General features: G+C 48.0%; 1 protein-coding gene across 1 annotated transcript in view; it reads left to right on the plus strand.

Annotated features, from left to right (window-relative positions):
• Positions 1–229: 229 nt before the first annotated feature.
• The window catches only part of MTOR (mechanistic target of rapamycin kinase), a 122,801-nt gene continuing 95,982 nt past the window's right edge, over positions 230–27,048 (plus strand). The window contains exons 1-17 of the mRNA XM_045776888.2: positions 230–353; positions 2,510–2,685; positions 3,302–3,410; positions 4,100–4,332; positions 6,166–6,366; positions 7,351–7,485; positions 14,666–14,941; positions 15,036–15,144; positions 18,070–18,256; positions 19,208–19,336; positions 20,054–20,298; positions 21,574–21,789; positions 22,132–22,337; positions 25,073–25,195; positions 25,796–25,885; positions 26,009–26,101; positions 26,817–26,951. Of these exons, the coding sequence (XP_045632844.2) occupies positions 2,524–2,685; positions 3,302–3,410; positions 4,100–4,332; positions 6,166–6,366; positions 7,351–7,485; positions 14,666–14,941; positions 15,036–15,144; positions 18,070–18,256; positions 19,208–19,336; positions 20,054–20,298; positions 21,574–21,789; positions 22,132–22,337; positions 25,073–25,195; positions 25,796–25,885; positions 26,009–26,101; positions 26,817–26,951 (2,649 nt within the window). The 5' untranslated portion in view covers positions 230–353; positions 2,510–2,523. The remainder of the gene's footprint in view (positions 354–2,509; positions 2,686–3,301; positions 3,411–4,099; positions 4,333–6,165; positions 6,367–7,350; positions 7,486–14,665; positions 14,942–15,035; positions 15,145–18,069; positions 18,257–19,207; positions 19,337–20,053; positions 20,299–21,573; positions 21,790–22,131; positions 22,338–25,072; positions 25,196–25,795; positions 25,886–26,008; positions 26,102–26,816; positions 26,952–27,048) is intronic.

The following is a 27,048-nucleotide window of genomic DNA, read 5'->3' on the forward strand; positions in this document are numbered from 1 at the left end:
TGCACCGGATGTGCGCGTGGAAGTGACTGACATCAACTCAGGACCCATTGGTTCTCCCGAATTGACGTAAGCCTCCTTTCGCCTGCCACTGGCCGCGTGGTTTGTCTATTTGAACAATCCCCGCCCCCTAGAGAAGCCGGGTCCCCCAAGCCTCACTTCTCCTTCATTTCTATTGGTTTGTATTCCAGTCCATCTTCTTCTTACGCCTGTCTATTGGTCCTCAGAGCTGGGAACCCGCCCTCTCACCCGCCCGGCTTAGAGGACAGCGGGGAAGGCGGGTGGTGGGGCCGGGGGCCTGAAGCAGCGGTACCCGCGCTGGTGGCGGCAGCTGAGGCCTTGGCCGAAGCCGCGCGGTGAGTCTGGGGCCTGGCACCGACCCCTCCAAGGCGGAGGAATGTCCAGGCCCAGGGTCAGCCTGGTCCGTGGGGGGGGGGGGGGCGGGAAGTCAGCCGTCTGGGACGTGGGGTCCCCTCCATACCGGCCCAGGGGCTTGGGCGCCGTCTGAACCCTTGACCCCCACCCGGCAAGGCAGCACCCACCTCCTCCCGGATCCCCAGGAGACCCCCGGACCCTTCAGCTTGCCGTGCGTCCCTGGCGCCGCGAAGGGCGGCCCATCAGCCCCGGTACTGCCGGGGCGTCTTTGGGTCTCCATGTCCCGCAATCGCCCCTTCTTCCGAGCCACCAACAGATTGACCTCAGAGAGGAGCAACGTCAGTGTGTACCCCTCAGTCTGCACCCTGGGGACCTCTCAAGGACCCAGTCCCCAGAACTGAGCTGGGTTCCATCCTTGGGTTTCATCCTCTCTGCCCTCCCCGCCCCCATCCCCAGTTTCAGCCACCCCAACTTTAACTTTGCAAGCCCTAACCAAGACTCTTAGGATATTTGGCTTCCAATATCTTCATTGAATTGTGCCTGCAGCAGATGGGCCTGTGGGCCTCAGACCCAGCGAAAATACTCTGGTTCTTCCCTGAGAAAGAGAATTCCTTGCCAGCCTCTCTCCCCCTCATCACAGACCCGTAGGCCAACACCCCATAGTTAGTTTTCTGGTCAGGTATCCTTGAATTTCCTCTCCCAGTGGGATGGTATTTCCTTCTGCAGTCTCTTCTTGGCTTTGGAGCATTTAATAGCTTTACAAAACCAATTATTCCCTGTGTTGTTGTTGTTGTTTTTTTTTTTCTCTGCATCTCACAAATACTTTCAAAAAAGAATTTTGAAAATTTGAATTTCTAATATGATCTGGACATCCGTAGGATAGGTATGTATGTTACTCCCATAGCCGTCTGGGCTGAGCCCTGTTATGGCCACTTTCCCCCTAGATTGTAAGCTCATTGAGGAAAAGGATTGTACTTAGTTGAGGAATGAATGTGTGATCTCAGGAACTAGTCAGTCTCTTAGCTCACATTCCAAGTACTAGTATTTTATAGAACCTCACTGTCCAATACAATAATCACCAGCCACAGGTGGCTTAGAGCACTTGAAACGTGACTAGTCCACATTGAGATTGCCATGTGCACAGCACATTTTAGAGACTTAGTACAAAAAGAGAATGGAAAATATATCAATACTTTTTATGTTAATGACATGTTGAAATGATATTTTGGGTGTATTGGGTTTTAAAAAATGTATTAATTTCTCTTGTTTCCTTCTACCTTTTTTGATATGGCTACCAGGAAATATAAAATTATACTTACGGCTTGTATTGTCTTCCTACTGGCCAGAGCTGCTATAGAATAATAGTCAATGTCCCTCTGTAAATTGAATGCCTTGAAGAAAGGGACAGTCTTAGGCTTGTTTTATTCTCTTTCTACCTCCCCATCTCTAGTGCCTGGCACTGGGCCACATATGTAGTAGTCATGATGATAATAATAGCTAACAATTACTTAAGTGCTCACTGTGTGCCTGGCACTGTTCTAAGCACTTTTTTTAACATTTATTAACTCATTTAACCCTCACATCAATGCTATGAGTTAGGTAATGTTATCCTGCTGCAGGTGAAGAAACTGGGACATTTTAAGTATCTTCCTCAAAGTATGTAATTTTGATATGATTTTTTTTTTTTAGGTTTTATTTATTTATTTGAGAGAGGGGGAGAGAGCGCACCAGCAGGGGGAGGGGCAGGCAGAGGGAGAGGGAGAAGCAGGCTCCCCGCTGAGCAGGGAGCCCGATGCGGGGCTCCATCCCAGGACCCCGGGATCATGACCTGAGCTGAAGGCAGATGCTTCACCGACTGAGCCACCTAGGTGCCCTATAATTTTGGACTGGATTCGAGCTCAGTCTGGCTCCACAGCCCACAGTTTGACCCTGTCTGCTACGCTGCCTGTTTTAAACGCCAGTCACTGCGGACTGAATCAAGGCTTTCTATACGTTCCTCAGTGAGGTCTCCGAGCCTTTTTAGGATCCCCTTCCTGACACGGGCAGTGTAGAGACCTGTGCTGAGGAACTGCGGCCGTAAAGAAATTCATCACCATGGTTTGTTATCCAGAACATTAAAGGACGTTTCTCTCCAAAGAACCTCAGGTCAAGATGCTGGGAACTGGACCCGCTGCCGCCACCGCAGCTACCACCACGTCCAGCAACGTGAGCGTCCTGCAGCAGTTCGCCAGTGGCCTGAAGAGCCGGAATGAGGAGACCAGGGCCAAAGCTGCCAAGGAGCTCCAGCACTATGTCACCATGGAGCTTCGAGAGGTTGGAGCTTCTGTGATTTGTTGGGGAGTGTTTGGCCCACATGTACCAGCACCGGTTTAGATTCCTTTTGACAGCTCAGTAAGGGTTTGGAACACAAAGGCCCCCAATATCCCCCTGTCCGTGGCCCTTGCAGGTTCCTTTGCAGCAGCTGCACGGTTCTTTGGCATGTCTTGTGTTGCGATGGCATTCAGGAGTCCATGTAGAGTCAGCCGTTTCTTTTCTTTTTTCCTTTGTTTTTCTTTTTCTTTTTCCCACGGTATTCCAGACCTTCAGTTCTTTCTATCTGATCACAGTGGTTGGGATAGGTTTAAAGAGTTGGTAGCCTGGGGCTTTCTAGATAGAGAGCCCATGTGACGTCAGGACAGTGTCTCGTTCATCCTTTAACCCTGGATGTGTCTGGCTCAACGAGTGTTTGTTCCATAAACAGATGAACTGCAAGTTCAGTTACTAAACAGTTTACAACTGTAAAAGTGGGCAGCAGCTCTGTCCTCTTTGGGTTGAGTTGTATCCACTGGCCACCTCTCAGTCCTACCCTCTGGAAGCCACCCCCTCCCCCACCCCTGCCCCAGCATCAGGGAGTCATTGGAAGCTGTTCTGAGTACATCTTCCTTTGCAGATGAGTCAAGAGGAGTCTACTCGATTCTATGATCAGCTGAACCATCACATTTTTGAACTGGTTTCCAGCTCAGATGCCAATGAGAGGAAAGGTGGCATCTTGGCCATAGGTAAGGACAGCGTCTCTGGTGACAGCAATAACTGGGAATAAAGGGTGGTTCACCTTTGTGTCCACTGCACCTGTGTCTGCTGCATACTGATGCTTCGTTCTTATCTATTTAAGGAATTTATGGCTTTCAGTGTACTTATTCAGGTATTAATTCAAGCAACAGTCCTGGGATGTGGGCAAAACTGGTATTTTCAGATACAGAGTCTGAGAACTGTGACGCAGCTTTTCTAGGGACAGAGAGTGGCCGTGCTGAGACGAGAAGCCAGCCTTCCTTCTGCCACCCCAGGTTGCTTGTTGCAGGCTCTGATGTCTCTGTGGAGCAGTTTGGCATAGCGGGGCTCACGAATGGAAAGGGAAAGGTGGGGAACAGTGATAAAAAGCATGTAATTCTCAAATCCCAGGGACTGGTCTGGTGAATTCCTATTCATTCTCAGTTCGTTTTCTTTTTCTTCTTGGGAAAACAAATTATCTGTACTAAAATGAGGTTATTTTGCTTTAAGTAAGTAGTTCTGGCACAAATATCAAATCTGTTGCTTTAAAATGAAAGTTATCTGCATCCTTCCCGTCTGGAAGTTGCATTCTGTGCTCAAAGTAGAAGGAAGAGGTCACTTGCCAGCCTTCCTTTCAGGGCAGCACGCTGTCCTGGAAGGATGCGCCCACCCTCACCTTTTGCCTTCCTCTCTTTCCCAGCCAGCCTCATAGGAGTGGAAGGCGGGAATGCCACTCGGATTGGCAGATTCGCTAACTATCTTCGGAACCTCCTCCCCTCGAATGACCCAGTTGTCATGGAGATGGCATCCAAGGCCATTGGCCGCCTCGCCATGGCAGGGGACACTTTTACGGCTGAGTATGTGGAGTTTGAGGTGAAGCGAGCCTTGGAGTGGCTGGGCGCCGACCGCAACGAGGGCCGGAGACACGCCGCTGTGAGTGCCTGCGGGGAGGTGTTCTCCACACAGTGCGCTCAGGTCCCTGAAAGGCAGACAATGAGGGGATGCTCCAGGCTAAGGCCCTGTGCTTCCCAGGGGCCTTGGGTCTGTCCTGAATCCCTTTCTCTGCCCTGCGCTCTGTACCTGAAGAGGAAACTTAAAGGTTCTCTTTTGTTGCTTGAGAGGCAGCCCTAAGTGCAGCGCTTACCTTGACCTCTAATTTTCTAGAATCAAAGTTGCCTCCTCAGCAGAAGGCACCCCTCACCCATAGGCAGGGGGAGCAGCCACAGGGCAAAAGGCTTCCAAAGCCCCAGACAACTGTCTGTCTGCATGACCCCGTCAATGCCTTTGTCAAGGTCTCCCTGCTGTATCGTGGGAGTACGGAAGGACTAGGAGTAGGAGAGGAGCAGGGGCCTGCCTCCTTTCAGGCCTTTCTTATTTATTTTATTTATTTGTTTGTTTAAATTTATTTATTTATTTTAGAGAGAGAACATCTGTCAGTGCAGGGGAGGGGCGGAGGGAGAAGAAGAGAAAGTCTCAAGCAGACTCCCCACTGAATGTGAGCCTGAGGCAGGGCTCAATCTCATGACCCTGAGATCACAACCCGAGCTGAAACCAAGAGTCCTGCCTAACCGACTGCACCGCTCAGGAGCCCCTCTTGTTTATTTTTTAGGCATTTATTGATTGGTTGGCACCTAGCCCAAACTTCCTTTTGCCCCATTGGCTGTTCTGCGTTTTGGGGAATAGGAGCCTCTTTTCCTCCTCTTGTGGTGTATCCCCACTGCCTTTTTTTTTTTTTTTTTTTTAAAGTGGGCTCCATGCTCATTGTGGAGCTCATCTCAGGGCTTGAACCCATGACCACGAGATCAAGACCTGAACTGAGATCAAGAGTCGGACACTTAACCGACTGAGCCACCCAGGTACCCCAACATCCCCACTGCTTTTTGAAGCTTGTCCTTAAAAAAGGCTGGTTTGGAGGACCAGACTTTCAGGCTGTGAGATGAGGGAGATTCTGTGCTTAAGAGAGAGGATCTGGAGGAGGGCACCTGGGTGGCTTAGTCAGTTAAGTGTCTGCCTTCAGCTCAGGTCATGATCCCAGGGTCCTGGGATTGAGCCCCGCATTGGGCTCCCTGCTTAGCGGGGAGCCTGCTTCTCGCTCTCCCTCTTCAGCTCCCCCTGCTTGTGCTCTCTCTCACTCACTCTCAAATAAATAAATAAAATCTTTAAAAAAAAAGAGAGAGAGAGAGAGGATCTGGGAATGAGTATGCTAGGGATCAAAGAGCCATTTGCATCTTTTCCTGTCGGCTTCCTCTTTAGGAGCCAGCCCCGCGAGGGGGGATCCTGGTACTGGGTGAGGGACAGACACATGGAGCCTACTTCAAGTCGGTTTTGTCCTTCCTGACTCTGAAACTCGGAGTAACCTCTGACCTTCAGTTTCTTCCACTGTCAGACAAACATAATAGCAAGATTAAATATCGAACAGGATTATTAGTTCATTCAGTAAATGTTTATCGAATTCTTCTGTGTTCCAGGGATGGTGTTTCGCTGTCGGGGGCAGTATACTAAGTATAAAACACGTCTGCCTTCCAGAGCTTATGTTCTAACATGAGAGCATCCCATGTTTGTGAACACCCTAGGATAATGAACACTGAGATGTTTGATCAATTTTACTTTTACTCCTAGGTCCCCAGAGATTCGTAGCTAGGAGGGTGGACAAGTTTGCTCTCTTCCTGATGTATATATACGCTGCAGGATGACAAGAGGCCATATCGTGCCAGAACCAAAGTCTCTGATTCAGATGAGAGTCCTCTGTGTGCTCTTCTTTCCCAGGTTCTGGTTCTCCGTGAGCTGGCCATCAGCGTCCCCACCTTCTTCTTCCAGCAAGTGCAGCCCTTCTTTGACAACATTTTTGTGGCCGTGTGGGACCCCAAACAGGCCATCCGTGAGGGAGCCGTGGCCGCCCTTCGTGCCTGCCTGATTCTCACCACTCAGCGTGAGCCGAAGGAGATGCAGAAGCCTCAGTGGTACCGGGTGAGCATGTCACCGTTCCGTCCCCTGCAGAGCACGAGTACATACAGCACTGCCCGGCCGAGAGGGCTGCGGCAGGGCCTTGCCACACAGCAAGTGGCACGTTTGCATGGGTCTCCAGTGGCTTCTTAAGCTCAATACGAATCAATAGTTACTTCTTTGTATTTCACTAAAGCCAAGATCTCTTGGTAGCCACACCATTATTTTACGTACCACTAAGGATGAAAACATGATACAGTTAAGCTGTGACTCACTGTCTTCTTATTGATAATCGTAAGAGCTCTCTTCTCAGAGATATTAGAAAAATGGGTATCTGAGAAGCAGCAACGTGCAGTGATACTAATTTCGAAAGGGCTGGTTCTTTTTTTTTTTTTTTTTTAAAGATTTTATTTATTTATTCGACAGAGAGAGAGACAGCCAGCGAGAGAGGGAACACAAGCAGGGGGAGTGGGAGAGGAAGAAGCAGGCTCACAGCAGAAGAGCCTGATGTGGGGCTCGATCCCATAACGCCGGGATCACGCCCTGAGCCGAAGGCAGACGCTTAACCGCTGTGCCACCCAGGCGCCCCTGAAAGGGCTGGTTCTTTCTCCTTTGGTGTCATAAGCCCTGTGCCACTTGCTGCTGCCAAGAAAACTTAACCAAGGAGCTTGTACTACAAAGAGAGCCCTGAACGTGGCATTGGAAACCCGGGTTCTAGGCTTGACTTTGCCATGTTGTGAACTTGAACTTGGACAGTCATTTAATTTCCATGAGCCTGTGTTTTTCATCTGTTAAATAGGGATGGTCATGGTCCCTGCCTCATGGTATTGTGCGGGTTGAAGCTAAGTTAAAGAAGAGAGCTTGGTAACGTTGTATCATTGATGTTGCTGGCACAAGCCACTGAGCAGGCCTGGTCACACCACAGAGCCCCCCTGTGTAGAGGGGGTGGGCCTGTGTTCTTTCTACCTTTGGACCTTGGGTAATTAACACATTCTATATCTCTAATAGCATACGTTTGAAGAAGCAGAGAAAGGGTTTGATGAGACGTTGGCCAAGGAGAAAGGCATGAATCGGGATGATCGCATCCATGGAGCCTTGCTGATCCTCAACGAGTTGGTCCGAATCAGCAGCATGGAGGGAGAGGTGAGCAGCTACGTCAGAAGGGAGTCTGGCTTCCCGCGTGCCATTCTGTGAACAGGGCAAGTGAGATCCTTGTCCTTACAGAGGATATGATGTCAGGGACACAGGCAATAAGCAAGTAAGCAAGGTCATTTCAGAAAAGCACTAAGTCCTACGATGTAATGGGATGGAGGGTAGCAGGGGGAGAGGGTGACTTCCTCTCTGGGGTGGTGCCATTTGAGCTGAGAGCCGCATGATGTGGGGGCGAGCCTTGCAGAGGGAGGGAGTTTGTGTTCCAGGTGGAGGCTTTGAGGTGGAAGGGAGTTTGACAAGTTCAGGGAACAGAAAGAAGGGCGATGTGGCTGGGGCATGAGAGCAAGGGGGGACGCAAATTTGGAGGCCTCGCGGTTCGTGGTAAACACTGGCTTTTATTCTCATTGCAAACATCAGAGGTGTGTACACAGGGGAGTGGTGTGAGGGCCCCATTTTTAGTAATCATTGGCGACTTGTGGGGCAAAGCTTGTGCAGTGGCAGGAATGAAAGCAGGAGACTCGTTAGGGGATATGGTTAAAAGTGCCAGCATTTTTGTTAGGGAAATGGCCTGGGAGAGAAAACAGGGAGGGAGCAGGGAGAGGCTGGCCCTGAATGAACAAGACAGCGAAGGAAAGTGGGCTGGAAGCATGTGAGGCTACCGTGCAGAGCTGCCGTGGGGGCCTCAGGCCACAGTTGGCTCTCAGGGGAGGCCGGCCCCAGCATTCCTCCCACGTGCTGTCATTGGCTAGAGGCAACCCATGGCAAGTGTGGCCGTGGCACAAACATGGTGACATTTTCAGAGTTGCAGCAGGGGCCCTTGGTCAACGGTACTCCTTGTAGTTGGGGGTCCCATTCTCCTGGTTGCCAGGGGGTCTATGGAAGTAGTCTGGGCGGGTGATGGTGGTGGCCTCCACTGGTGTTGGCAGTGCAGACACGGCGGAGTAGATTCAGTGTTAGTCTGCTGGATGCAGGATATATTTGGGAGTAGAGTTCTGGCCTTGAGTCTTCCCACGGGAAGCAAGTTGGTGTGCAGTTTTGCCCCAGGGCTTCTTGCTGTAACGGAGCCGGTGGTCATTTGGTAACGGCAGTGCTGTAGGCGCGGGGCAGCGCCTGCTGCTCTGTGTGTGGAACCCAGGAGTCTAGCTTGGAATCCTTGCCTTCTCTCTCCTCTGTGACTTGGGTACATTATTTTACTTCATTTAGCCTCATTTTTGTTGCTTTTGATGGAGCTCTCATCCACCTCCTTGGGCTCCTGTGAGGTTTCTAAGTACAATTGACCCTTGAACAACACACAGGTTTGAACTGCATGGGTCCACGTATATGTGGATTTTTTTCAGTAAATATGTTGGGACATTTTTTAGAGGTTTGTGACAATTTGAAACAAACTCAGCAGATGACTGCATAGCCTAGAAATAGTAAAAAAATTAAGAAGTTAGGTATGTCACAAATGCATAAAATATATGTAGATACTAGTCTATTTCATTATTTACTACCACAAAATATACATAAACCTGTTGCAAAAATTAAAAATTTACCTAAACACGCACACCAGCATTAACAGACTATAATTGGCGCCGTTCACAGTCGAGAGAAATGTGAACAAATGTGAAGGTACGATATTAAACCCTAACTGCGTAAGATTTGTGGAACACACTGTCTTCTGAGTAATTTCGTGGCCACCTCCCGTTGCTGTTGCCATGAGCTCAAGTGTTGCGAGCATCTGGTTGAAACACTGCGAGGCTCGTCTTCTGCGTGCACTCTTCGCCCCTCCAGTAAATTGCGCGTCTCAGTTAAAAGTGCTCTGTCGAACTTCTCATGTATTTTTCATCGTGTTTAGTGCAGTACTGTAAACCTTGAATAGTACTGTGGAACCCGTACGAAGTGCCACTAGTGAGGTTCTCCCAAGAAGCAAAGTCATGATGTCACAAGAAAAAGTTGAGTCTCTTGATATGCACCACAGATTGAGGTCTGCGGCTGTGGCTGCCCACCATTGCAAGATAAACGAACCCAGCATCAGGACCATTGCAAAAAAAGAAAAGGAAATCTGTGAAGCTATTGCTGCAGCCATGCCAACGGGCACAGAAATCTTGCACTTTTTGAGAAATCTCTTTTTCTCTCATGTTGAACATGCAGCTTTTGTGTGGGTACAGGATTGCTGTAAGAAAGGCATACTTAAAGACTAATACGATTCGACAAAAAGCAAAATCATTATCTGACAACTTAGAGCAAAAGGAAGGTGAAGGACCGAAAGCTGGAGAATTGAATACCAGCAAAAGATGGTTTGATAAGTTCGGAAAGAGGTTTGACTTAACAAAACGTCAAGATAACAGGAGAAGCAGCTTCTGCTGACCAAGAAGCAGCAGATGAGTTCCCAGACGCCATAAAGAAGATCACTGAAGAGAAAGGATATCTGCCTGAATAGGCTTTTAATGCAGACGAAAGTGCCTTACTCTGGAAAAGAAAATGCCACAAAGGACATTTATTAGGAGGAGAAGCAATCACCAGGATTTGAGGTAGGAAGGAGCAGGCTAATTCTCTCATTGTGTAACACAGTCGAGTTTAGGATCAGGACGGCCCTTATCTGTAAGTTGCTAACCCCGGAGCTTTGAAGGGAAGAAAACACCACAAGAACACTCTTTCTGGGTTGGTTCCCTTAATGCTTTGTCTCTGAAGTCAAGAAGGACCTTGCCGGTAAGGGACCGCCTTTTAAAATTCTTTCAATATTGGACAATGCCCCTGGCCACCCAGAACCCCGTGAGTTCAACACCAGAGTCATCAAAGTGGTCTTTCTGCCCCCAAATACACATCTCTAATTCAGCCTCTAGATCTGGGTCATGACCCTTAAGGCTCATTACGCATGGTACGTTGTGAAAAGGATTGTCAGCACTGTGGAAGAACACCCCGATGGGAAGTCCGGAAGGATTACACCATCGAGAATGCCATTGTTGTAGAAAAAGCCACAAATGCCATCAGGCCTGAAACAATAATTCCTGCTGGAGAAAACCGTGGCCAGATGTGCACATGACTTCGCAGGACCTGTGACAGAGGACACCATGGAAGAGATTGAAAGAAAGTGGATATGGCAAAAAAGGTGGGGGCTGACGGGTGATACAGACCTTGGAGAATTTCAAGAGCTAATGGACACCACAGCAGAGGAACGAACAGAAGATGACTTGAGGGAGGTGAGTGTTTCCGAACTGGTGCCAGACGATGAGGAAGAAGACCGAGAAGAAACAGCGCCAGGCACCAGGAGGGGTCTGATTAGTCAAGACTGCTCTTGGCTTCTTTTACGACATGGATTCTTCCATGATGCAGGCACTGAAACGAAGCAGACCGTGGAAGAGGGATTGGTACTGCAGAAAGACATTTCTAGAGAAATGAAAAAGCAAAAAAGTCAAACAGAAATTATGATGTATTTCTATAAAGTTGCACGGAGTGTGCCGCGTCTCCTGCCTCCCCTCCCACCTCTCCCACCGTTGCCACCCCTGCAGCAGCAAGCTGGCCCCTCCTCTGCCTCCGTGTCCTCGCTGTGAGACCCGCGAGGATGCAGACCATTCCAATGAGCCGCTTCCCGCTAGCGACTAGGAAAGGATCATCGTGCCATACAGTTAATCAACTTACCTAGTGTGTGTTTGAGTCTTCGTGGGAAAATCTGTTGACTGTACAGCAAGACCGTATGAGATGTTCTTGTGTCATCATCATTGCCTGAGACTCGGTCATGTGGAACCTCACGTGCAAAGCTCGTGTGGAAGTGGACACTGCCCATGTGTGGGCGGAAGGTGAGCCATGTTTACTGTAAAGTTAAAGTTAATAATGTGTTGGTTTTCTTACTGTTTTGTAACTTCGATTTCAAAGAATTTCATGGCCGTACAGTATGCCTCTCTCGTAATTGGAGAAACTGCGTATCAGCTTATCATCGCAGGTAAGTGGGTTTTTACAAAACTGTAAAATACTGTATTTTCCAATACTGTAGTATGGATATGACTATAATACTGTACGCCGTAAAAATTTGATAATGCCTCATTCATTAGAGTATAGACTGCCGTGAAGCAGTCGTCTTGATTACACTAAGCTGCCGTAAAACAATCTTACTGCTGCCTCGTTATCGGTACCTGAGTCGTTGTACCTGTAAATAAATACGAATTTCTTTTTCACATTATCTTTTCATTTTTGCTGTCTGGTGTTAGGAATGCATATTAACATCTACATTGTTTTTCTCCAAATAAGACAGTACTCATGTAGGTACTGACAGACGATTCATCTTATCAGTAGATGTCATACACTTATGATATTGATAAATACAGTATGGTCCTATAACTATATTTTCTTTTCCTTGTGGTCCTCTTAATAACATTTTTTTCTCTAGCTTTGTTTATTATAAGAATATAGCATATAATACACATACATAATGCATGCTAATCAGTTGTTTATTATCGGTAAGACTGCTGGTCAACAGTAGGCTGTTAGTAGTTAAGTTATGGGGGAGGCAGAAGTTACATATGGATTTTCTTTAATTTATTTATTAATTTATTTTTAAAGATTTTATTTATTTGAGAGAGAGCGCACACGCCCACATATAGGGGCAAGGGAGGGGCAGAGGGAGAGGGAGAAGCAGACTCTCCACTGAGCAGGGAGCCTGACATGGGGCTCGATCCCAGGACCCTGAGATCATGACCTGAGCCGAAGGCAGATGCTTAACCGACTGAGCCACCCAGGTGCCCCTACACATAGATTTTTGACCACAGAGGATGTCTGTGCCCCTAACCTCCACATTATTGAAGGGTCGACTGTGTATGTGAAGTGCCTAGCACAACACCTGATGGAGTGGGCATTCCGTGAATGGTAGCCCGCACAGATTCCCCCACCCCAGTATAACATGGGCTTTCCACTGGAGCCTATACAGCTGTGGGATCTTTGTTTTCTCCCGGGAAACAGACCAGTATCACCTAAATAGTTTTAAGTGAAATAGAACTTTGTAAATTTTGTAAATTCTAAAGAACTATCCAAAGGTAAGGTATTATCATTTTGTAACTTATGAATTCATTCAACAGATATTAATTGAGCACCTGCTGTGGGCGAGCTGCACCAAGTCCTAGGAGCTGGAATAATACAGCAGTGAATAAAACATATTCTAGCAGGGAGAGACAATACACAAATAAGTAAATATGTACAGTTGACCCTTGAGCAGTGTGGGGGTTCAGGCGTCAACCCCCCCACCATGCAGTTTAAATCCACATATAACTTTTGACTCCCCCAAACTTAACTGTTAATAGCCTACTATTAACCAGAAACCATACCAGTAACATAAACAGTCAATTAACACACATTTTGTATGTTATGTATATAATATATTGTATTTTTACAATAAAGTAAGCTAGAGGAAAGAAAATATTGTTAAGAAAATCATAAGAAAGAGAAACTTCGTTTACAGTACTGTACTAAATTTATGGGAAGAAAACGCATGTATAAGTAGACCAGTGCAGTTCACACTCCTGTTGTTCAAGGTTCAGCTGTAGTATATCATATGGTGATGAATGTTCTGGACAAAAGTAGGGCAGGGAAAGGGACCAGGAGGTGCCAGCCTGGATGAAGGATTGCATTTTAGAATGTAACATTTGAGCACAGTTGTGAAGGAGGTAAGAAAGAGCCATACAAATAAATACCCGGGCAGAGCATTCCAGACAGCCGGTTCTCCAGGCACAAAGGCTTCAAGGCGGGAGCGTGATGCTTTTGGAGGGGAATGAGATTGCCATTGGGACTCAGCTGTGTGACAGCAGAGAGGTGGTGGGAGATGGGGTCAGAGGAATCCCTGGGGTAAGGAAAGGGGCACATTGTGTGGGGTCTCAGGAGCCACCGTACAGACGGTGTGTGTGTGAAGCGGGAAGCTGTTAGTGAATTTGGAGCAGTGGGGGTAACATTTGACTCGTGTCAGAAGGATTGCCGTGGCCGCCATGTTAAGTGGATTATTGGCTGGACACAGGCTGGTGCCAGGAGTCCGGTTAGGAAGGAACTGCAGCAACCTTAACAGAGGACTTTTGCAGCTTGCACCCTAGTGGGAACTGTGCAGGCACAAGGAGTGGCTGGATCCTGAATTTGGGACTTAGGGGTTGATGGGAAAGAGAGGAATCAAGGTTTTTGGCCTGAGTGGGAGGATAGGGTGGCATTTGCTGAGACAGGAGGACTGAGGTGGAAGGGGCAGGTTTGGGGTAGAGGGTCAGGAGTTTGCTTCTGAGTATGTTAAGTTTGAGGCACCTGTTGGGTATCTAAGCAGAGAACTGAGTTTTTCTGGGGGGATCTGGGTGGAGACACGGATTTGGGAGTCATCAGCACATAGCCATGACTTCAAGTCCCGAGACCCGGGTGATTAGTTCCCCAGCAGAGCGCTAGTGTCGTTGGAGAAGAGGTGGGGCCTGGTACGTAAGGTTAGGAGATGAGGAGCAACCAGGGGAGAGACCAAGGGGCAGCCAGTGCAGGGAGGGGAGGAGATCCAAGGAGCCAGGAAAGCTCAGGATCCAGGAAGCCAAGAAAGTTTTCAAAGAGGAGGAAATACTAAGTTGGATCAAACACTGCAGGTGAGTCAGTTAAGATGAAGACTGAGGATGGACCATCCGATGTAGCAGCATCAGAGTCTTTGGTGACCTCGGTAAGAATAGTGCAGAACATTTCTGGAAAGTGAGAATGTGTCGAGAACAGTATGGAAGTTGAGAAATGAATTGTTTTATGTCCTTCTCAGTTTGGACCGTAATTAAGCAGCCCTTTGAATGGGACATAGATGTGAATTCTCAGCCTGTCAGGTTAGTCACCACCTGCCATGGAATTCCTCGGATCCCAAGAAAATTACTTGCCCAGGTTGTTTCTGCCTGGGTTTCTGGCGAGAAGGAAAGGAGTCTGTCCTTGTTAGGACCCCGGCATGGGGCTGGCCGTCACCTTTGCCAAGGGCTTCCTGGCCACAACCGTAGGTCTGGAGTCACGGCCATTTGCAACTCAGCTTTCCCAAACCAAGGGAGGGGTCGTTGGCAGCCAGCCCCCTGCTGCTGCTTCATCATTCGGTAGGTGGTGCTCTTCTGCCTGAATTAGAACAAAACCAGGCACCCCCCACTTTGAAAATAGTTCCCCTTCAGGGCGGGGTCGTTGTGAGTAAAGCTGATTCCTGCCTCCCCCAACCATACAGCGCCTGAGAGAAGAAATGGAAGAAATCACACAGCAGCAGCTCGTGCATGACAAGTACTGCAAGGACCTCATGGGCTTTGGGACGAAACCTCGCCACATTACCCCCTTCACCAGTTTCCAGGCCGTCCAGCCCCCGCAGTCCAATGCCTTGGTGGGACTGCTGGGGTACAGCTCTCACCAAGGCCTCATGGGGTTCGGGGCTTCCCCCAGCCCAGCGAAGTCCACCCTGGTGGAGAGTCGGTGTTGCAGAGACCTGATGGAGGAGAAATTTGATCAAGTAAGTGGCGAGAGCCCCCCCCCCCATCCCAACAAGCTCCACGCTCCCTCTCCTGCTCCCTCTCACTCACCACCCCTGCGCCCTCCTCCCTCAGGTGTGCCAGTGGGTGCTGAAATGCAGGAACAGCAAGAACTCGCTGATCCAGATGACAATCCTTAATCTGTTGCCCCGCCTGGCCGCGTTTCGACCTTCCGCCTTCACAGGTGAGGATGTCCACGGACACGTGTCATTCACTGTTGAAGGGAAATCCCAGCAAAAGTGATTCCCAGCGGTCATGTCTGCGTCTTGTTTGAAGCAACGCCAACTGTGGGGCTCACCTCTGTCGTCTTTGCCTCCTGTCTGGTTTCAGCCGGGCCTCGTTAGGGGTTGCTACAGATGTCACAGGAAAAATCAGAGTGTGTCGACCGACAGGCAGTTCTGGAGCCAAGCAGCTTTGAGTGTATGGAAGACAACAAGTTCATGACAGGCTTAGAAGAGACCAAAGGAAGCACAATTCGGGTTTAGATTCTCCACAGCAGCCTCTCTGTGGGGCAGGGACGATGTGGTGACCGTCCCGTTTCAGCCCCCTGGTCACCCACCTGCCTCACCACTCACAGGGAGGAGGGTCTGGAGGTTTCAGAGGCAGGTTTCAGAGATGATAGACTGTGGGCTCCCATATTTCTGTCCTGGTTTCACTGGGCAGTGAGAATCCCTGACTCCTGGAGCTGCCCCAGCTCAGGTGCCAGCTTCTCCCCATGGCCTGCCTGGGTGACTCCGGCTGGGAGTACTCCCTTCCCCCTTCCTTCAGATCCCCCAGCTGTGGGAAGGCTTGCCATCAGACCTGGGACGAATCTGGCTTCTGTCCCTAACTGGGAGGTTTCAGACAGGTTATTTGACCTCCCTGGGCCTCCACTTCCTGACTTGACAACGGAGAATAACAGTCCTTGCCTTGCAAGGTGAACTGCATTAATGGCTAAACACCTCGTCCGAGAGCCAGAATAAGCCCCAGTAGATGGAAACCATCATTCGGCTTTTACTTCCCCCTCTCCACCCTTCACATCCATTTTAGAAGTAAGGTCAAGGTTAGAAATGATAATACTCCAGTTGCCTGTTCATACTTAATATCCTTCTGTTACCTCCCTACTTGCTGAGTGGAGAGACCCCGTCTCAAACATCTCTTTGCACCTCACTGCAGTGCACGTTGCCTGTGCTTAATAAGCATTCAGGAGCAAATGTGAGCCAGGAGTGGAAGTGGAAGGTCAGCCCGACCCTCCGCAGATGCCATTCCCTAGCACATAGACTCCTTTCGCACCACCCAGTCCAGACGAGATGGGAATAATACATGGTTGGCATTAAATGTGCTGTGGGAGATGAGAATGTGTTGAGTAAGGACGAGACAATTAGCCACATAAAGTCAATGAACTGGAGGGAAATGATATCATGAAAATCATTCTTATTTTTTCAGTTTCCCATTCTTCCTACCTGGTACCCAGCAGCTATTCTCCTTTTTAATGACCAGACATGCCCCTGTTCAGTAGAGCTTTAAATAACTGTGGTTTGAAAGTCCGTGGTTCAGAAGAGAGTAATAACTAGGCCGAATTTGATCAAAGTCTGGCACGTTGTGGAAGCAGTTACCCCAGTAAGTTCAAGGACCGCCTAGGAGCAGGATACCAAGGCTCAGAGGGCCCCTGGGTGTATTCTTTTGATGTGGGTTTTTGTTGTTTTATTAAATAATATACTAAAATGTGTCATTGAAATTCAGCCTGGGCAGCCCCCATACAGCAACCTCATGGGGAAAGTGCCACTTTTTTAAAGCTTGTGGTTTTGAAGTCATGGCTTGAACTTCACAATGATGTAAGCTTTGGCCATATCAAAAACACGCTAAGATTGGGCTGGAACCTCTAACAATTCCTAGTCTCTTAGGGTGCTACATCAGGCAAAGGACGTCACCCTCTTGATTGAAGCTCCTTTCCGGCTGAAATGCTGTCCCCGTGCAGAAGTCCCGTTTTCCTCATGGATGTGCTCTTATTCTAAGGTTACAACACCTTGCTCTTCTGTTTTCAAGCCCCAGGGTGCTTTGGTCAAAGAGAGCCGTGAGAGAAGACCTTTCTTGTTAGAGTAAATGCAGGGCGGCATATGTGCTGTTTGGGACTCTACCACCTCCTAAATGAGCTTCCGGGGGCCTTCAGCATCCCTCACTTTCTAATGGATGTGTGGTCTTGCCTCCCCTGCTATTATGTATGTTCTGCAGGTGCACGGACTTGAGGCCAGCAAGATGGAAGGGAAGGAATAGAAGAGAGGCAAAAATCAGGAAATTCCAACCTTCAGGGGAGTAATAACACTTTGGCTTAAATTGCCCAAGAATCACCTACCCGTGCACATTGGCTGATGGAAACTTAATGAAAATACACTTGTGGCTTCCCAAATTACAGACTAAATCTTATTCTATTAAATATAACTATAACAGAAATCTCTGGGTGATATCAAAGTGATTTCCAGGCCTAAGCTGAATAGAATGTCCTGTTTATTGCAAACAGTATTCAATATTACTTTAAATTTCAATATAACATAAAATAGTTTAGATGATCGTCTCTTTGTTTTTAAGCAAGATTTAACATATATTTCTTATATAAGACCATGTAGTCTTTCCCTCCAAATATAGCACAAATGGGGACAATTATGCAATGTTATTGTTTTGGAGACCCTTTAAGATTTTTTTTTTAATTAAAGGGGAAAAAGTCTTACATTTCTAATATTTCCAAAAGATGTATCTGAGGAGTGATTATCAAGCAGAAGGCTTGGGTTAATATATCCTCTAAATTCTTCTTTACTTTTTTTCAACAGGCTCTCTTAATTTATTCTATTTTTTAAAAGATTTTATTTATTTATTAGAGAACACAAGCAAGGGGAGGGACAGAGGGAGAAGGACAAGCAAACTTCCCACTGAGCGGGGAGCCTGACGCAGGGCTCTATCCCAGGACCCTGAGATCATGACCTGAGCTGAAGGCAGACGCTTAACCAACTGAGCTTCCCAGGCGCCCCTCTCTTAACTTATTCTTAAATTTAAGTGCTTTATAGGAACTCTGACCTTTGATATATATATACCAACCCTGACCCTGAGCCATATGCTTTGTGTTTCTTGTGATCAGATACCCAGTACCTCCAAGATACCATGAACCATGTCTTAAGCTGTGTCAAGAAGGAGAAGGAACGTACAGCAGCCTTCCAAGCCCTGGGGCTGCTTTCTGTGGCTGTGAGATCTGAATTTAAGGTCTATTTACCTCGTGTGCTGGACATCATCCGTGCAGCCCTACCCCCTAAGGACTTTGCCCATAAGTAAGCATCTCTGTTATGATTTCACCTTCCGCCCCATTTGGTTGGGAAGGAAGGATGCTCCATCCCAGTTTCCATGGAGCTTGAGCCTGATCTCTGCGTCATTAAGCTCCAGAGAGTAGCAGATCATACAGAGCACAACCCTTCCCCAGCTGAGTGCTAGGCTTTTTCAAATGAAGTGATATATGTACAGACATTTGGGGAGGTTGACTACCCTGTGAACGCGTTAGATGCCAGTGCTGTTTTCAATATTATTATTAACTGGGAATCTCCTAGTTTTGCTCTTTTCTCTGGCTTTCAAAGCTCTTTTGATGTAAGACTGAAAGAGAGCTTCTGGACTGGAACTGAAGGGACCTAATGGTCACTTTTTCCCTATCGCTGGAGTTGGATGCATTATTCCCACCCCTTGAAACCTTCCAGTGAATAATATACGAGAAAAACCTTCAGTTGGAGAGGCCAGGGTGTCTCCTCTAAGGCTAGGAGGGCAGTGTTGACTAAAGCTGTGTTTTGATCTTTCTCTGTGTTATTAGCAAATGAAGGGATAAGCCTCCACATTCTAAAGCCCTGCCTTCTCATCATGGGGGAGAAGAATTTCTTTCCATGTGATGGATGTGCCCTACACCCTGGTCCCTGATGTACACATTGTTCAGTTTGCTTCCTAAATAGGTACCTTGGCCAGCGCCACGCTAACCCATATGGTGCCTTGTGTGCAAAATCGGGAAAGGGGCCCCTTCCTCAAGACACATGACTGCCATCTGCTGGATTGTTGTAAATTCAAATCTACGGTGTCTCCGGTGTGGTGGGCCCCCTAGAATTGTGCAGTAGATGACCTGCGCACCAGCAAATCATGGCCCCGCCTGAATCACCTGCCCTCCTTGCTCCAAGGCTATTTTGAGGTGGGGCATCGCACGATGTCATTATGTCTGAAGTAGCCACTCTTTCGGTCCCCTGCAGGAGACAGAAGGCCATGCAGGTGGATGCCACAGTGTTCACCTGCATCAGCATGCTGGCCCGGGCAATGGGGCCAGGCATCCAACAGGATATCAAGGAGCTGCTGGAGCCCATGCTGGCAGTGGGACTGAGGTGGGTGTCAGAAACCTGAGCTTCTCCCGTCTTGGGTAGTAAGAGCCTTGACCCACAGCATCAGGACAGCACTGAAAGACTGGGGCATGGGTGTTTGCTCGTTAAATTGGATAGGCAGGAGAGCTCACGCTAAACACACAGGCTGGTTTCTAATCCTGGTTCCATCTCTAGTTAGCTGTGTGCTCCTGACCAAGTTACTTAACTTCTCTGAGCCTCAGGTTTCTCACCTGAAAAGCAGGCACAGTAGCAGTTCCTGTTGTCCAAAGTTGTCGAGGGGGTTAAGTGAAAGAGTTCATGAAACAGGAACTCTGGGCTCTGGGCCTTGCACGTGAGAAGTGCTCGGCTGGTGTTTGTAGCTATTGTTCATGTTATCATCGGGGAACTGCCTGGCTTTTCTCACTTTCGTTCTTTTTATCTGTAAAATAAGGATGATGCTGTCCATTTGCTTCCCAGACTGTTTATTGAGACTCAGTCTTCAGCAGCGGCTAAATTACATTAAGCAAGTTCTGGCAAAGACCAGAAATCCATAGATTGTTTTGTAATCTGTGACCAGGCCAAGAGAGTTCAAGACATTTCTTCTATTTTGTAGTCCTTTCTACTTTAAAGACCAAGCAGTGATGGGCCCAATCCCCTTGCTGGACAAGAAGGGCTGTTTCTTCACAAGAACAGACAAATATCTTGTCCAGCGCCCTAGGTGCCTGGTTTCCTTCCCCTCAGCCCTGCCCTCACTGCTGTGCTGTACGACCTGAGCCGTCAGATTCCGCAGCTGAAAAAGGACATCCAGGATGGGCTCCTGAAGATGCTGTCCCTGGTCCTGATGCACAAACCCCTCCGGCATCCGGGCATGCCCAAGGGCCTGGCCCATCAGCTAGCTTCGCCTGGCCTCACAGCCCTGCCTGAGGCCAGCGATGTCGGCAGCATTACTCTTGCCCTGCGAACACTTGGCAGCTTTGAATTTGAAGGTAAGAAATTGTAGCCAATCTTGCCAAGACAGTGAGTGTTGCTGGGAACCCCAAGAAAAGGCACCTAGAAGTCCTGGATCTTGCCGGGGATCCTAGAGACCGGGTAGCTGATCCGGTAGCAGCTCAGCCTCCCGGGCCCTTTGCATGTATTGTTTTTTTGTTTTTTTTTTAAAGATTTTATTTATTTATTCGACAGGATAGAGACAGCCAGCTAGAGAGGGAGCACAAGCAGGGGGAGTGGGAGAGGAAGAAGCAGGCTCATAGCGGAGGAGCCTGATGTGGGGCTCGATCCCATAACGCCGGGATCACGCCCTGAGCTGAAGGCAGACGCTTAACCGCTGTGCCACCCACGCGCCCCCCTTTGCATGTATTGTTAATTCCTCCTCTGTTTCTTCTCCCATCCTGAGTTTGGGGGCAGATGGTGTTCAGGGAAATTATGCATTGATCCAAGGAATTAATGCTTCAGAGATAAGAAAGTCAGAGATGGACCCCCCCCCAGCCCCCCTGGTCTGTGAAGCTGAAATGGTATTTAATGCTTTAAAATGTTTAAGCCAGAGGCTTTTAGGTATTTCCATTCCTATGGCAGTGTGATTTTCAAGCGCGCTGTACTGTGTAGTTCAGTGTGGAGTTCTAAGCTGCAGATAAACCCACATCAGTGCCCTAGGGAGATCTATTTCAGGAGAGAAAAATGGATACTTTTGAAATTTAAAATCATGTAGGCGGCAGCCATCAAGACTGCAGGGAAACAAGCAAGTACAAAAAGCCTAAACGTGCCGTCTGAGTGCTTATAGCTGTCTGCGGCTTCCCTCTTGTAGCTCCTCCACTCGCGCTGATCAACACTCAGGATAATGTATTTCTAATGAATAGAAAGTAGCTATATTTAAACCCCGCCTACATCAGACTCTCCTTTGGTGTTCAAATCTGGGAACTAAAATAGACAAGTAAATTTGATCAAGAATTGTTTTACTCTCTGGGAATATAAAGGTTTGGGTCAGAATAAAAGGAAATAATTCATTCTTTGAAGGGAATAAAATAAGGATTAGACTGGGGGGGGTGGCTGGAATGCCTTTTTTCTGTCTCCCCACTCCTCTGCCTCCCTTCTGCCTCTCTGCTGATCAGAAACCCATTTGTTACCTTTTTTAAGAGAAGCGTTCTAGGTCAATATCTTGTTGAAAATTGAATTCGTAGCCATGAAATGAAAAATGCAGCTAGCTAGTTGTAGATCTGCTGTCCAGAGCAGCAGTGTTTATTTTTTCTCTCTGCCTTTGTATCCAGGCCACTCTCTGACCCAGTTCGTCCGCCACTGTGCGGATCATTTCCTAAACAGCGAGCACAAGGAGATCCGCATGGAAGCTGCCCGCACCTGCTCCCGCCTGCTCACGCCCTCTGTCCACCTCATCAGTGGCCACGCTCACGTGGTTAGCCAGACTGCAGTACAAGTGGTGGCAGACGTGCTCAGCAAGCTGCTCGTGGTTGGGATAACAGATCCTGGTACGGTTTATGAGACAGGAACAGTCTAGGGGAGTTTATGCACCCGGGGCAGTTGGAATTAGCCAGTTACATTGCATGGCCTCTCTAGAGACTTTCGGCCTCAGCCAGCTGATATCTCTGCCAAAGCATTGGGCTTGGCTACTCCAGCCTGCTGGTGTAAAAGAATCTGTCTTTAATTCTATTGTCTTTGCTCCTATGAGTAAAGACTTGAGAGGTGAGATGAGAGAAAGGTACATGCTGGCATCCTCTCACTAGGCCGGAGGCAGTGGGGACAGAAACTGGGAAAAGACCACAGGACTGATGGCATTGAAGAGGCGTTCAAAGGCATAATTGCTTTTGCAGACCCTGACATCCGCTACTGTGTCTTGGCATCCCTGGATGAGCGCTTTGATGCACACCTGGCCCAGGCAGAGAATTTGCAGGCCCTGTTTGTGGCCCTGAACGACCAGGTGTTTGAGATCCGGGAGCTGGCCATCTGCACCGTGGGCCGGCTCAGTAGCATGAACCCAGCCTTCGTCATGCCTTTCCTGCGCAAGATGCTTATCCAGGTAATGTGTGACAGTCAGACCTAGAGGCAATGGGAAAGGGACTGTCATTGTGAGAGCAGTTTGGGGAAAGAGAGATGAGGACCAGGGATGGGGAGAAAGATCGAGATACCTGGTAAAAGCCACCTTTGGCTCTAAGAGTCCATGTTTTCCCAACTTTACAGTCGCAGTTCCAGTGCTGATCACCTTGTAAGCCTCTTGGCAGTGTAACTCCAGGGGGCCTCTTATCGCAGGCTAACCTCTTCTGCAGCTCTTCTCTTGTTCCTGGCAAGTTACCAGAGATTGCACTTCTTGGCCCTCTCCACTCAGTCTGCTGCAGATGGTGTCAGTTTTCCCAGCACCTCTCTGTCCTTCCGCTCTCCTGCTCTTGCTGATGCCAGGTCAGGCACAGAGGCCAAGGATGAGAATGGTTCCAGCATTGCTTCTCATAGTCATTGCCCCTGGTCTGTGGTCCCTGGAGTTTGTTCTTAAATAATGTCAGATGCCAAGCTAAGCCGTTGGACTAGAGCCTAAGGTAGCTTCAGATTGGCCTTGCTCCTCAATCTACTAGGACTTTTTTAAGTAGACTCTATGCCAGATGTGGGGCTCAAACTCACAACCCCGAGATCAAGAGTTGCATGTTCTACAGACTGAGCCAGCCAGGTGCCCCAGGATTTTCAATTCCTGCTGAAACCTGGCTCCCCAGTTTTTGTCTCCACCTTCCCACATAAGTTTTCTGGCCTCCTGAGTGGGGCATGGTCCAGTCCTTCCTGCCTCGAGTTCTTTCCACCCACCTCTTCTGGGTCTCAGTGTGCCTCACCCAGTCCTTTCCTGTCCCCTGACTCCACCCTGTCTCTCCCTCCCGCTCTGCTTCCTGACCCACCCACATAAAGAACGTAAACACAGAAAAATCATTAACATACATAATTTTCATCCTAGAGAAATGTGTATTCACAGTCGTAACTAAAGTGACTGTAAGTTACATCATCAGTCAACAAATTAGAGGATTATATTACCTTGGCACTTCTGTTTGTAGCCTCATGGTTTATTTCTTCAGCTGCTGGCCTGTGTTAGGAGTGCCTATCCTTTTAAGTTCTTTTTTAGAATACCTAAGGTTTTAGGAAGGAAAACAAATCATTGTTGAGCCTGCCAGCCCAAATCCTGCTTAAAGAAGCTTGGTAGAGAAATACCTCCTAATGAGAATATCAGTGTGTTCATTCAGTCAATAGATGTTTTGGACATCTTCCACGTTCCAGGTCCTGCTGGGTGCTGGAAACATTAGTGAATGAGCCAGGCATGGCCTGTGTCCTCTAGAAGGTTGCAGTAAGCTGCCGGGCTCACAGGCCATCTCGTTTATCTGATATTGGAGCATGTGAAGCACCGTTGAATGAATTTACCATGTACTGAGCTTAGCCCTGGAATCTCCAAAATTTTTAATTTTTCTTGTTTTCAAGTGTAGATATAGATCTTCACAAGTTGAATTGCACGTTGTCATACCTTGGTTAAGGGACATTACCTAAATGTGTTTTGGCCTTTTCCTCAGGCCTCTCGATCATCAGAGTGGGCATTGGGTATTGTTGCGAGGGCACAGTGCTGCTCGCTGGCTCTGGAAGTGAATTTGGGGATCTTTGATTTGGCCCTTGGAGCTCCAGAGATTGGCGCTCTCCTCGCGGGCATGTTTCCTCCCTGCTAGCCATCTCCTGGCTTGTGTGGGTTGGTTCTCAGCATCCCTCTCTGCCCCCTCTCACTGCTATCTGCTGTGATGGAGGAAAACAGGCTGCCGGGGGAATCCAGAAAGTCAGGATTATTAAATCAATAACCTAAGACTAAATGTATTATTAAATCATAGACTCCTCCTCTGGGTAGCTGAGTTAACATGCACTTTTCTCACGGTTCAGAGATTTCCTTCTGGCAACTTGAGCTTGCCAGAAGTCTGTCTATATTAAGTTGTTTATATCTGTGTCACTATGAGTAGAACATGCTGATTTGCTGGTGTTCTAAGGATGTCAGAACAAACATGTTATTTCTGTTTATCAGGGTCCAAGGGGATTCTGTTGATACAGTCCCTCACTGTTTGGGTTTATCTAGATGTCCCTGAAACTACTACTGAGTTTTAATATTTCTTTCAGCAGCATAGCTATTCTTTTTTTTTTTTTTAAAGATTTTATTTATTTATCTGACAGAGATAGAGACAGCCAGCGAGAGAGGGAACACAAGCAGGGGGAGTGGGAGAGGGAGAAGCAGGCTCACAGCGGAGGAGCCTGATGTGGGGCTCGATCCCATAACACCGGGATCACGCCCTGAGCCGAAGGCAGACGCTTAACCGCTGTGCCACCCAGGCGCCCCAGCAGCATAGCTATTCTGACTATTCTCTGATTCTTCATCATTATTTATAGGCCCCCTTAGTGATTTGCTGTCTGGACAAAGATTCTTCTCGAAGAGAGCCCTTCCCTCCTTCCTCATTTCTGCAGACCCCTGCTCTCGATGTCCCTATTGGTGTTCCTGGCCCCCTGGGCCTGTGCCGTACTGTTAAAGCTGTGCTCAGGGACGGCTGGTGGACCGTGGGGACTGGGGCTGGTTTCCGAGTCTCTCTTCCACCCCTGCTATGTCCCCTACTGTTGGCCTTTGTGGAGGATCCAGCAGCTACTTGATCCTCAGTGCAGTTCCAGTTCCTTCCTCTAGTTCCCTGCCACATTTCCCCTTCGACACACCGTTCCTCTCTAGAACTTCCTCTACCTACAGGCCTTTCTTCCCTACAGATTTTGACGGAGCTGGAGCACAGCGGCATTGGAAGAATCAAAGAGCAAAGTGCCCGCATGCTGGGACACCTCGTCTCCAATGCACCCCGGCTCATCCGCCCCTACATGGAGCCCATTCTGAAGGTAACTCCCAGCAGCTAGAGACACTGGCACTTTCTTCCCGGGTCATCTTATGCCAGCTCCTTTGAGACAATGGGAGTGTTTCAATCGATAATTTCTTCGGCCCCAGGCTCCAGGTCAAGAGCCACATCAAGCATTCTCCATGAAAGAATAGTGAAAATCTCACCGATTGCAAGAAAGGGCTCTCCTTATAAGAGATGAGATACAATGCTTCAAGCACATCATCAAATGTGCTTAGAAAGGAGAAGTAGGTAGATAGTGGCATAAAATAGTTCCCTCAAAATGAAGAAAAAATTTAGCTTTAATGAGCATGTTAGAGGCTTGTGAAATCTTACATGAATCTGATAAATGATCAGATACCATTTGAGAAGGCATGGGAAACATTTTTAAATCATGGCATTTCTCAGCTTTCTCGTATATCTATGGGCTCAGTATGGAGAAAAGTTTTAGAATCCACATTCTGGAGAAATCCTGGATTCATAAAGCCTAGAAGTAATTTATCTAGGATTGAAATGGTCTCTCTGGTGAATTTTACTTATGTAAAAGAAAGGTTTCTAGTAGTTTCTGTTCTGCATTCATTTTTATCGTACCTTCTTTTCATAGGCTTTAATTTTGAAACTGAAAGATCCGGACCCTGATCCAAACCCAGGTGTGATCAATAATGTCTTAGCTACAATAGGAGAATTGGCTCAGGTAAGGGAACAACTGCTTTTTCCAGAGGATGGAAAGAATACTGCTTAGCCTCTGAGGAAAGCAAAATACTTTGTAATGCTGTAATTTCTAATCTTACCTCTCACCTTCTTTTTCATTTTGTAGGTTAGTGGCCTAGAAATGAGGAAGTGGGTGGATGAACTCTTTATTATCATCATGGACATGCTCCAGGACTCCTCGCTGTTGGCCAAAAGGCAGGTGAGTACTGCTTCTTCTGGACTGAGCAGAACAGGCCCCCGGGAGGCCAGGACCCTTGCCTCTCTTCGTCACTTAGTGTCCCTAGCCAGTACCTAACCCAGAGCTCAGCACATAGTAAGTACTCGGAAGTGTCTGTTGAGTAGAATGAAGGAAGATCTGGAGCCAGAATCAGCTGTCATCCTGACCTAGAGCCACTTTCAGTAATCATCAGGGCTGGCCAGTGGCCTTTCCTCTAGGTAAAAGAAAATCCAGACCATCTGTCAGAGCCCCAGCCCCTAGAGGGAAAGAAGAAGCCTGGGCCTGTGGCTATGGTGGCAAGTAGAGCTCAGCACACCCTCTCCCAGCCCTGGCTTCATTTCGTTTGGTTACTGAAGTCATTAGGTGACTAGACTAAAATTAAGAACATTCTTAATTTCCTTTTAAGTTGGATTTCTCCCTTTAATCACTCAGGATGTGGAAGGACTGTGTATTTCCTTTGAGAACGGCGGGGCTCTTCTTTTATCTTTTTATCCTGTGATTGTTGCATTGGTTTGTGGCCTTGTTTTTACGCCCAGACTCTCAAGGATTTCTGTTCATGGTTAGTGCCTCTCTTGGAAACTTCTTTTCTTGGAAAAGCTTCTAACACGTCATTGCAATCATTAAACGGAGAGTACAAACCATGCTTTCTCTTCTCTCTGACTGGCTCAACAAACCACATGATCTCTTGCTTGTCCAGGTGGCTCTGTGGACCCTGGGACAGTTGGTGGCCAGCACTGGCTATGTAGTGGAGCCCTACAGGAAGTACCCCACTCTGCTTGAGGTCCTGCTGAATTTTCTGAAGACTGAGCAGAACCAGGGTACACGGAGAGAGGTACGAAACATGGCAAACTTGGTTCTTTAAAGACTTTGCTGAAAATATGGAAAGAGATTGTGGCATTAATACGCTCTGACGGAGTGTTGATTAGATG

This window comes from Ursus americanus, chromosome 33 (genome assembly GCF_024610735.1).
Source record: "Ursus americanus isolate L20-20 chromosome 33, mUrsAme1.1.p, whole genome shotgun sequence".
In the NCBI taxonomy this organism is placed as follows: domain Eukaryota; kingdom Metazoa; phylum Chordata; class Mammalia; order Carnivora; family Ursidae; genus Ursus; species Ursus americanus.